The sequence below is a fragment of the Cariama cristata genome, unplaced genomic scaffold (genome assembly GCF_000690535.1).
Source record: "Cariama cristata isolate BGI_N322 unplaced genomic scaffold, ASM69053v1 scaffold2731, whole genome shotgun sequence".
Classification (NCBI taxonomy): domain Eukaryota; kingdom Metazoa; phylum Chordata; class Aves; order Cariamiformes; family Cariamidae; genus Cariama; species Cariama cristata.
In genome coordinates, this window is record NW_009600840.1 from 331 (window position 1) to 12,240 (window position 11,910).

Sequence of the window (11,910 nt, forward strand, 5' to 3'; positions counted from 1 at the left end):
GCTTGTGATGGCTTTTAAAGTTTAAATGTGTGCTCGGCTTGTGGCTGTGCTGTGGCCTTCTGCCCTTGGACTGGGGCTTGCTGGGCTGGGGGAAGAGGGCTGGGATTGCTCGGTGTCTGCCTGCTGAAAGTGCTTCTTACATCTCTGGGTAACATCTGCACCAAGTGTTTTCTGACTTCATTGGTGCCATTCATTTTGACTGTTGTTGGCATAAAGGTTTTTATGCTGCTATGACTGTGGCTTTTTTTCTGGGGATGCAGTTTTCTGTGATATAATGCCTACTGTTGATGTTGTTTTTCTGGAATAGTTTATCTCTTTCTGTCTTTGCATATAAGCTGTATCTCAGCAACCAGGCATCTCCTGGCACATTGTGTATGTTCGTGCACATAGAGGTTTATCTGTCAAATAGCTTCATTGTGTAGATGAGCGTTGCAGTGTCTTGCAATTGAAAATTTATAACTTGACTGGTCAGTTCTGTGTTTTTGTCATCTTAAATGACTTCACGAGGCTACAGAGTATACAGGCTTGAAAACTCACTTGAGTCTACAGCGACCAAAAGCTTAGTACTTGTGGGACAAATGCTGTGGAGCTGTAGACAGTTGGGCGCTTGTTTCACACGTGAGCTCAAAATGTTCTGTCGGACTGTCTGCATGGACAGGCTAAGTTACATGAACTGCTCGCTCTTTCGTATAGTTCTTGTTGCTACAACAGGTTCATTAGGTAATGCTTTAGATAATTAAATGCAACTGAGGGTGTGGCCACGCAAACACTGTAAACTGTTGAAAGCTTCAGTTTCTGTGAGTGACGCTACCTTAAACAAAGGTATACTGCACCCATTAAATAGGGCAATTTAATTTATGTAGTAATGACACATTTCTACAAGGGGCTGGGGTACTGTGGAAATTATATTGCTGGTTAGTGTAGATATTAGAGATCTTATAGGGACCTTAGAGCGGTCTTCCAGTACCTAAAAGGGGGCTACAAGAAAGTTGGGGAGGGCCTTCTTACAAAGGCCTGGAGTGATAGGACAAGGGGCAATGGCTTTGAACTGGAAGAGGGAAGATTTAGATGAGATATAAACAAGAAATTTTTCACATTGAGGGTGGTGAGGCAGTGGCAGAGGTTGCCCAGAGAAGCTGTGGATGCCCCATCCCTGGAGGTGTTCAGGGTCAGGCTGGATAGGGCTTTGAGCAATCTGGTCTGGTGGGAGGTGTCCCTGCCCATGGCAGGGGGTTGGAACGAGATGGTCTTTAAGGTCCCTTCCAACCAAACCGTTCTGTGGTCTTCTGGTAAACTTCCTAGGCTAGGTGTGGTGGTGTCTGAAAGAATGTGACTTTAAAACTCTGAAACATTTTGTTTGCACAGATTTGTTTTACTAAGCTTTGGTGCATAGCTTAAGTTTGCCACTGTAACACTGGGAAGACTTTACAGATACAACAGTCCCATGTGGACGGGGACTTTCATGTCTTGAAATAACTTTATCAGCAATTTGTGCCACCATAGTAAAAGCATCACTTAAATGAATAAGAATCTAATCTTGGAACTGCTATATCTACTCTAAAGGTTTTGTTGACTCAGACATCATGAACTTTCTACATCTCCTTGCACCGCTCTGCCAGACGTACTGCTGGTTTCTGCTAAGAATGTTATGTTGTATCAAACACACCTGTGGATAAAGTCATTGATGTGATTAGCCTCGTTGACTTTAGTGTGCCCAGATGAGGCTGTAGTCCTATTAACATCTTTAAAGTTAGGCATGCATTTGAAATCAGGAGGGTTAGTGCACATAGCACTGGGTTTATTTTGTATCGCTGTATCTATGGCAGTTAGGTGAAGCTGCACAACGTAAGGTAAGCGAGCAAGATGTTCTGCTGCTGCTTCTCTTCCTCCGCCTTGACCGGTTCTGGCATTGACTGTGCAGCAACCTGATTCAGTTTGCTAAACTGATAGAAAACTAACCCAACAAAAATAGAAAAAGTGAGTAATTTTTTGCTGGTTTAGTGAGTCGAACTGGCTTGTGATGCAGTCAGATGAGCACTGCATCTATCACAGAGGAGTGGCAAGATTACTAGGGCAGGTAGGGAGGAGTATATGCATTCCTTCATCACTGTCGAGTCGCTAAATCTGCTCAACTCTACCTTAGAAATTTACATCAGGAGTGTGACTTTTGTTATCAGTACAGCAGTTTGAACTGTGCTACTGATGTACTTAAACTAATATAATTCATGCTATTCAAACCCATATAAGCTGTATTAATATGAGAACAGGTATAGTGGTATAATAATGATAACAGAAGGATTTTGGTAGTTGAATGCAGAGAGAAAACTTTCCCAGTACAGTTAATATATTAGGCGTGTGGCTCGATCAGAATGTCTGAGTGTAAAATTAATCCATAGATGTAAGTGCTTGGAAGATACATGTGTATCATTGTGCTAATGATATAATAGACTTTAATGGACTACTCGATTGAGAATAAAATTACTTGTATGCATAAGTCTGAAACCTTTGTCAATATACTGGAGAAAGAATAGAGCAAATAAAGTAACTAATCAATTATACTAGGTCAATTGAAACTTAGTGAATGCTAACAGAAATTCTGGCTGTGTTTTAGCTCTGTAAGAACACTCCTCACTGATGACAGAATTTCACACTAAATCTGATCCATGGCAAAAAAGTGTAAAAGTTAAAAAAAAAATTACATTTTTCTCCCATATTTTCCAGTCATATTAACATGATGTATTATGCTTGCTAATAGCAAATACATCAGGTGGAATTGTTATACTGAAACAGAAAAGTATAAATTTAAGGTTTAGGCACTTGACGCATTTAATGGGATGGAATTATTTAAATATGAAAAAGCACTTTATTGCTATTTTTAGCTAGTTCAAGAAAAAGTGTTCTCAGCAGAGTCCTGGTACTAGTCTTCGTAATGCCAGGTCAGAGATAGTGCTAGTGGTCACGGTTCTGCTCGTCATGGGGATTTGGTTGGGTTTTTTATGTCTCATGCTATTATTGAGACAATTTTTTCAGACACTACATCTGAATGCGCTTTCAGAGCAAAGATGTCAAACTTGAGAAAGTGACATTTGGAACATTTTCCCTTAAATTTTCATGCACTTTGTTCTGCTTTGAAAGAAAGTGGCGATCAGTCTGCAGTTGACACAGCTGCAGATGAAGTTTGCTGCTCTGCTGGTATGTCCTTGGTATTGTTGAGCAGTTGAAAGCTGTTGTCTTAGACTTTCAAGATTGGCAGGTCTGGTTCTTGTGCTTGGCTGAGGGATTTACCTGTAAGTTCTAAGAAGACTCCCTCACAGTGCAGTGTTCCTTGTGAGATGAGACAGGGCTTGTTGAAGAATGTGAGCGTATTCTGCTGAATGGGTTTATCATGGGCTGCAAGAGTTGAAGTCTTCTGATGTGCAGTTTCTGGTAACTGGAGATGGAACGAGTGACCTTTTGTTTTAAAGGCCAAGGAAACAAATGCAAGAGTGTATTATTTGTTCTTGAAACTAGGGTATGTTGCTTATTTTCTTTTGTGTCATAAATGCAAAGATCTTTGAAGTCAAAGCAAATACAGAACTTCTGAATGGATAGGCAAACCCTCGTGTGCATCTCCTTAATAAATGGATGCATTCTCTGTGCCTTTGTACTCTGATTTCTCCTCGAACAATGAATCAAGTTATGTTAGCTGTCACAACATTCATTTCAGTAGATTTCCTCAGTGTTACCTCCTAGCATGTGATGCAGCAGAGTAAGACATTCAATGCATTTTACTTGCAGTAAAAATGCTAATCCATTTTTTGTGGCAGTTTGTTTTTTTTTCATCACTTTTACATCACTTCTGATGAAACGTCTTCTCGTAGCAGAAGGGCGGTGTAAACGTCCATCCTCGGTGTACAGTTGGAGAGAATCACTAATCCATTTTTTGTGGCAGTTGTTTTTTTTATCACTTTTACATCACTTCTGATGAAACAGAGACACTTTTGCAAGTTGCCATGTCTTCTCATAGCAGAAAGGCGTTGTAAATGTCCATCCTCGGTGTACAGTTGGAGAGAATCAGATTCAGTAATGTTTCATTTATAGAAAAATCTTCACTATAGTTTGGATGCAAATTTAGTAGCTGACTGATGCCAGGGATTTAATCTTAAAGCTCGTGAAACATATTTGTATTTTTCTACTGTATTTTCTGATATTTGATAGATGTATGACTGTTGATGTCATTTATCTTCCTGGTTAACAGTTAGAGGTAGTGACATATGCTTTGAAATTCTTTACTATCTTGCTTTACTACTTGCTTTTCTATCTGCAAGCGCGTAGTGTATCTTGATTGCTCTTTTTTTTTCCTACCACCCTCATATCCCTAAAAGCTTTTTTATGTTTTTTTTAGCTTAAGACAGATCAAATTTTATGGGTATATTTCTTTTACTTTTGAAGCTTTTTTTGGTTTTAATTATTGTTTTCCAAAGTCATAATGACTGGAATGTGAGTTCTTCTGGTATATTTACTGTTTGCATTACAAGACAAAATACTGAATATTACCTAAAATTTTACTCATTCAGAGCAGCTAACATTCACAAGCTCCTTGGGCATTGTTGGTGTTTGTTACTTCCAGCTTTTTCTTGCATCAGCTTTACATAGTTGTGTCTGTTGTCATTGCATACAGCCTTGCTCTCAGGGCGCAGTGCAATCTGGACTGGTAATATATTTCTAAGTCAAATAGTATTAGCAGTCAGATTAAATACCAGCAAAGCTACCTAATAAAGGCACTCTGAATAGTTTGAACCCATTGACTTTTTAGCTCAGCACCACTTCAAAATGATGAGAAGAAAAATCCCCAGCTTTGTGGCAGAAATAATTTTGGAGGAGCAAAGCAGCGATTACAGACTGGAGATAATAAGGTGAAGTGTTAAGATGAAGTTTGTGCCTGTGAAGCATTGTGCAGTTGGAGTTGTACTTGGATTATGAATATTAACTTCCTTTCAGAACCTTTGGCCCTGAAATACATTTCGTTTGTAGGCTTAGTATATAAATGACCATTGAAAGAAGGTGGGAAGGAGGACCCATTTGATTCTGCAGAGTCGGCTATAGATTCTGCAGATGTGGTGCTTTTTTGACGAATACCTTTGCACTAGAGCTTGTCCTCAGTCCTGAGGAAGGTCAGTAAATCATCTGCATCTAACTGCTTTGAGAGACAGAGTTTTCTCAAAATACGTTGAGGCCAGAAAATAAAAGTACATTGCTCTTGTGTCAAAAAACATTTTAAAAGCCTGTAAACGTAACCAAAAAAAAAGGCTTAGAACAATGTATCATGGGTATTTTTAGCAGTAATTTAAATGGGATAATGCAAGATAGTAAAAGTCCAGAAAAATGGGCAGGTAGAGGTATTTGTATTCCAGACTCAAGCATATCATCATAAATTGTATTCTGTAGTATTTGAGGAGACATGGAAAGTGTTTCTGGCATCTTTAAATAGAAATTCCGTCACTTTCAGTGGGCTGGCTCAGAAAAATAGTTTGCTTGACTAGGTCTGATTGTGTCTGCCCACCTGTGTGTGTCTCTTATGGCCAGTAAGGCCAAACCGGAGCTGCACGGGCAGGAGCTCCAGAGGGTCTTTAGGATTCAGAAATCAACTTTCAATTATTTGTACATGGAAACTTAAAATATTTTTGTAAACAGGAAAAAACATCCCTAAAACCTTTTATTTGTCTCTGTGCCAGTTTCCCCCCTGGACAAGTTGCCTGCACTGTGGGAGGTGTGGGTGCAGTTGGGACACGCTGGAGCAGGCTGTGTAGACTCCTGTGGTATCTCCACTGGTAAGGTGGTGGTGATGGGAATGGTTCTCGTTTTCCCCAGTCCCACTCACTCTCCTTGAACTAAAGGCAGTAGCAGCCTCAAGCATTTGCTCTTGGGGAACAACTGTACGTTATGATATGCGACAGCTTGCACAGAGGTTGTAGCTTATGGTACAACATAGCTAAAACTAATAAAGCAAAAAGAACAAAAAAAACTACTTTGAGACCATACCAGATTCCCAGTCCACTTTGCTTTACCACATAATCCTATTGACTTTCTGCCTGAATAAGGCAAGAGAGACTAAGGCGTAAAGAAAGGAAAAGATGGCTTTTTATTGGCACTGCTGGTTTATTGTAGCTTAAACTGTGTGAAGTGCTGGCCTCATGCACTGTATACCCAGTTTGTAGTAAAACCTGCCACTTTGGGGATTAAATATTTAAGAAGATCCCATAGAAGTCAATACTAATAATTTGTTTTTTTCCCTACGCTTAGCAAAGCTGCATCTTTTGTGGTATCTCTTTCATTTGGTATCCCTTGTGTTTCTATAAGAAACAAAGTCTTGAGGAATACTGTTTGTTCCCTGTGCATACTGGGGTTTTTTTGCATAACCACTAAATGTTAGTGAAAATAAGTGGGTGATCTCTTGCTCACATTCTCTGCCTTCTCTGAATCTGTATGATTCAGTTTCCTCTCCCGTTTCCTTTCCCGTTTCCAGTGCCATGACTTCCAAGTTTCCTCTTTCCTTTTCTTACTGAGACTGTGCTACTAAGAAAAAAATCATACTGAGGATTCTTGGAAAAACTTTAGAATTGGACCAATATACCAGTTTCTTTTCTTTCTTTTTGCCTTTCTCTATGCTGATTCTTCAAAACTTCATTCAATTTCTCTCTCCTTCCTGTCTTTCTCCATTCTCTTCCTTTTTATATCCGCTTCTCTCACCACTTTTCATTCTTCTTCCCAACCTTGTTTTTGGTCTCTTCACATTTTTGTGTACCTTTGCTAAGGATATTCTACTTTCATATCTCCCATTCCTTTTAAAATGCTGTCCTCTTAACTATATTGACTTGTTATTTTGTTATCTGTTGCACCTTTCGGTGCCATCCTTGATATGTTTGGTAGTAAACGTCGTGGTGGTTGCTCATCTTACTTTTTTATTTGGCAGTGGTTTTCTCTTTGTTTCCATTTCCTCCTTCTTGGTGTCTTCTCATGCACTTTCTGATCTGTCAGTTCTCTTCAGTGTCTTCCTGTAGGACCAGTGTTTGTAAAAGAGAGTGGTTGTCATGTCCTGTGTCCGTCCCCCCACCTGTTTCTTCCAGGAGTTTGGAGTATATCCTTTCCATGCTACTTTCCTCTTAGGTCCTAATGTGCAGCAGCTCTGCTGTGCCTTCTCTTGTGTACTTTTTTTTTTGTCTTGGACAAGTAAGTAAAGAATGAGATGGGTGCTTGACATGGGATTGAAATGTCGGAACACAGTGGTGTTTGTATCTTAACCAGTCACCCAAGATGAGGCTTGGCAAACCAGCCTTGAATGAACCTACGTAGGATGTCTGTGTCTACCAGAGGGCAATCGAATAGCCAGGAGATCAATTGTGCCGACTCTGCAGTCTTCCAGCTTTCAAACAAACTTTTAAGATCCTCATAGCCTTATCTGACCTGCAGATAACCTTTTGCCATTACTGCTGTCTCCGCAGAAGTTCTTTGGCATTTCATCTGTTGAAATCTCTTCTTTTAAGCTCTATATTAAATAGCGATGGATCATTTAGTTTAGGAAAAAAATTCTTAAAGTTGTTCTTGGGACATTGAGACAACTTTTTGTATTGATGTAAAATGTATTTTAAAAATAATTTGAAGTTCCTTTGCCTAATTTTTTAGTTTGGTATTATTCTCTGGTAAATATTAATTTCAGTGTATTTTAGTGTTTAAATGGTCCACTGTCCTGCATGCAAGTCCTATAAATAGACATGGCAACCGTGTCTTGATTTCTTTCTTTTTTCTCCCCCACCCCCTAGCTGTACTCTTGATAGCATTAAAGTGTCTTTTCTGTCTCGTTTAACTTCTTGCAGAGGCAGGCTACTGAATTATACAAGTACTTGGTTTTTGTAGGGTGCTGCTGCTTCATGTGAGCTATAGCAATAGAAAGAAGTTATTTTAGTAATCTGTAGGAATTCAAAGGTTGGTGGGAATCAACATCATTTATAGGTAGGTTTTGAAAAGCCAATAAATTTCTCCCACCCTTCCAAAGGAGGGGATGAGGGACATCTAAAACCCAAACCCTTATAGTTAGGAAGATTACATCATGACTGAAAACTACTCCAGTGTTGCCTTCCTGAAACTGTAGACAGCTCCAGAATGCTCAGTTCTTAGGTGGCTTTTTTTTTCCCCAAACAGCAGCAACCTGAGGTGGGCAAAACTGCTCGGTGGACCTCAGCTGGCTGCCCTGAAGCCAGCAAGAGTCATTTCGTACCCGTGGAGCTGGCGCTGCAGGTGTTTGTTAGCAGAAATACAGCAGGATGCTTTGTGATTGCTTCCCAGCTTGTCTGGAAAGGAGGAGAGGTTTGAGAGGCCTTTTGTAGAGGGGCATCATACTTTTGAACCAAGGCACGGAGACAGAATTATTGACCGTTTGTGATCATCAGCACACATCTGTGAGTTATTAGTAGACCTAAGGTGTTCTCAAAAGCGTGTTCACTGTTTGTCTGACTTGTGTTCTGTTCAGCTCTGGTAAAGGACTGACAGCTTTTACTTGAGCGTCAGGATGAAATGTATAACAAGCAATTTCAGACTTTTTAAATTAATCTGATACTTTTCGTAGAGAGTTAAGGAAGACATAGAATGTATTACAATACTGCATTCACAGAGCATCGTAAAATAAACTGTATAGATTTGTGTGTGTATAATAACAAGAACAATTCTAGTCCCTGACTAAGTTCTCCTATCTATACTAGTAATTCTAATGATAAGAATAAATCCCAAGCAATTATATGAAGAGGGATACTTAGTCCCTTAAGAAATGGTTGCTTGTCCCGAAGTTCTCTTATGCTAAATTTACATATTGAGTAGGTTTTGTTATGTTTGTGCTTGGGCAAGAAACTGATAATTGTATGATACGACATTTTCAGTGGCTCTCAAAATCAGTTCTTTATGGAAAATTGCCCCATTTTTATTACTATTTGTTTTCTACATTTCTAGCATGGCAGCTCTTTGCTCCAGTGATGGAGAACATCAATTAGGTGATTTCCAGGGCGGGGCAGTGTTATGATGTCCAGCATGAATGATGTGAGGCACAAAGCTGTGGTTCTGCATGAATGAGCTCTGCAGCACCTGTCCTAGAAGCAGAATTTTCTAGATTCACTTGGCTCACTGCCAATAACTAGGTACTTAAAAAGCAGAACATCCCCTGCTTCTTTCTAGACTTTCTGCATTATTGTGGACTTCACTAATGTGTGCGTGTGTGTGTTTTTCTGTACCTACATATATAAGCTCACATACCTTGTCCACACTCTTTTGAACATTTATTTGCATTCTTTAAAGAAAGTTGGAACTAAAGGTTTTTTGAAGATCTGCGTTCTTATTATTGATAGTCTTTCTTGGGCCATAAGAACAGTTCTGTGGGATAACTTACTGCCATAAATACAAGCTATATGACTGAATGTGAGGACCAAATTTCACTGTTGGTCACTGTGAGTATCCTTAAAATCATATATGATAAAAATCTTTGTTACAAAATATATAGGCAATGATCTGTTCCAGTAAGTAGTACACAGTGTTAATTTTGTGGGATGTTTGGTCACCTTTTATCAGAAGAATGACCTTTTTATTTGAATGGCCTTCTATGTGGCACACTATAGGGAAGTGCAAGCAAAAGAAATTTTTAGAAATTAAGAGAAGAAGAAAAATTATATCTGTAAGTGCATAAGAAAGAGGAAAATGTGCCTTTATGACTCTGAGAGGTCCAGAACTTCCTGTATGAATTCTGTGGTCACCTAATTTTTTCTTTTCATAACAGAAATGTCCTCAATCCGTTGTGAAGACAGCTCAGTAAATATGTGCCACCAGATAGGAGGTCTTTGGTGAGAGGGTAGCAGCCGTACTGACTAATCAGAGTTCCTGTTGGCTATATGAGCTCCTCTTAGATCTCTTAAACTTACTTTTTTTTTCTTATATAGCACTTACGTAAAGTCTGTTACCACTTTACCTATGAGAGCCCATCTTTTGCAATGAAAGTAATGAGAAATAACTGTTTGTATAAAATACCTGCCTTTAAAAAAAAAATTCTATTTCCTGATTGAGTACTTTTTTTTTTTTTTTTTTTTCCCTCCCTTATTAAAAAACTCCTTTGGTGAGAGTGGCTGCCTGGTTTGTTACTCAGAGTTCACACTTTTTTAGATTCACTGTGAGTCTTGCCTTTGAAGTTCACTGGAAAACAACAGCAGCTCCAGTCCTCTCTTTTTTTCATGGCTGTAGTGTCCTGCTCCGCATTTCTGTTCTGCCTTTTCCTTTGACACAGATAGGCGATGCATTCATCTGTCGTTGATGGAATTGTGTATTTTCACCAAATATTTATAAGTTCAAGCCATGTAGTGCTGCCTCTGTTACCCCTTCGGGTGCACTATTTCAGTGTGGTCATCTTCAGACTTGCTGGAATACTTGTTACTGTGATCTAAATTGTATGACCTCTGGGTTTCCTTTTATCAAGTTCAGTCTTCTTTGTAACAAATAAGAACAAAAGCAAACCCCTCTTTATCCACAGAATTACATGGTTTCTGAAAAACTGCAAGCTGTAAACACGTTTGTGATTTGGTGCTGATTTTTTGATCTTGTTCATGATGTGAGTTTGAAATCATCATGTGAGGTGAACTTTCATCATAGTGATCAACATTATGTTCTGTTTAGCGTAAGATGCATTTGTTCTTACTTTAGACCTCTTTGATTCTTATTTGACTATTTTTTTGTAGATAAATTGACATGATGTGGAGCAACAAGTCAAACGAGGTGCCTCTACAAAATCCGAGGCATAACCAAAACAAAGATTCTACAAGAGGTATGGATTTTCTCTGTTTTATTGCCTTGTTTTGGAAGATGTTTTATCATGAGTTGTTTGAAACTTTGGGGAGTTTTTATAGAAAGCATTCTTCTACCTCAATTTGGAAGCCAAGCCCCTGTGTTGTACAGCTTCCTTTTGAAGACATAGCAGTTTCATGCTGTAATCTGCAGAGTATTTGCTGATCTGCATTAGGAATTGCCAGCCTATGCTATCGTTGCCAAGATGGTACACAGATTTTTTTAATTTTTTTTTTTTTCTTTTGAGTGCTGTAGAGGAGGAACAGTGCAGGAACAGAAACTGGGAACTGTAGCCTGTTGAGAGAAGTGAAGAGCAGCCTGAGAGACAGTTGCTCCTGACTCTTGCTCAGTTCCAAATCAGTGAAGAGCTACAGATACTAGAATAGCAGCAGTACATCACCACTAAGATGACTTGCAGCGCTTTTGTCTCCCTGAACTGGAGAAATCCTGTTAGCTTTTTAGTGTCATGATTACTCTGTAATTTAGGAAAGGAAGGGGTAAAAAAAAAAATAAAATTACAGTACATCTCTGAGAGGAAGAAAGCTCTCGTCTGTAGAGCTGCTGAGTCGCATGTTAAGCCTGTGGTTCAAGATCAGTCTTATGATCTCCACTACGACAAAACTGGACGCCAGAAGTTATTTTGAAAGTAGAGACAGATTATTATTTTATCTGTAAGAAGACATTATTGCTGGTTGTTTCCTGCGATCTGTTCAGTTTCTTTTAAAATTACATAGCTTGTGAAACTGAGATGTTCTGTAGACATGAAGTGCCATCTCTTGAAGTCACAGCAAAGTTGTTTCTATGCTACTTCCTTAACCCTCTTCCTTTGTGTTGTTGCCTCTTACCTGAAATGAAATTGGCAGCTTTTTTACTATAAGGAAAAGATTTATTTTTTTTAAGCTGTCTAATACTGCTACTCTTCGCGGTTCTGGTGCACATTAATGTTTTGAATGTTGTGTTGTGTAAGCCCTTAGATTAGAAGAAAACCATTAGAAACCAAAAGAAGAGGGGAACTGAGGAAGTAAATATTATTAGAGGAAAATACTAATGCATCCTGCT

At 39.0% G+C, this 11,910-nt stretch overlaps 1 protein-coding gene across 1 annotated transcript in view; it reads left to right on the forward strand.

The window, feature by feature from the left end:
• The first annotated feature begins 10,758 nt into the window (after window positions 1–10,758).
• The window catches only part of CEP350 (centrosomal protein 350kDa), a 65,529-nt gene continuing 64,377 nt past the window's right edge, over window positions 10,759–11,910 (forward strand). Inside the window, 1 exon segment of the mRNA XM_009710169.1 lies at window positions 10,759–10,831. Coding sequence (XP_009708471.1) covers window positions 10,759–10,831 — 73 coding nt within the window.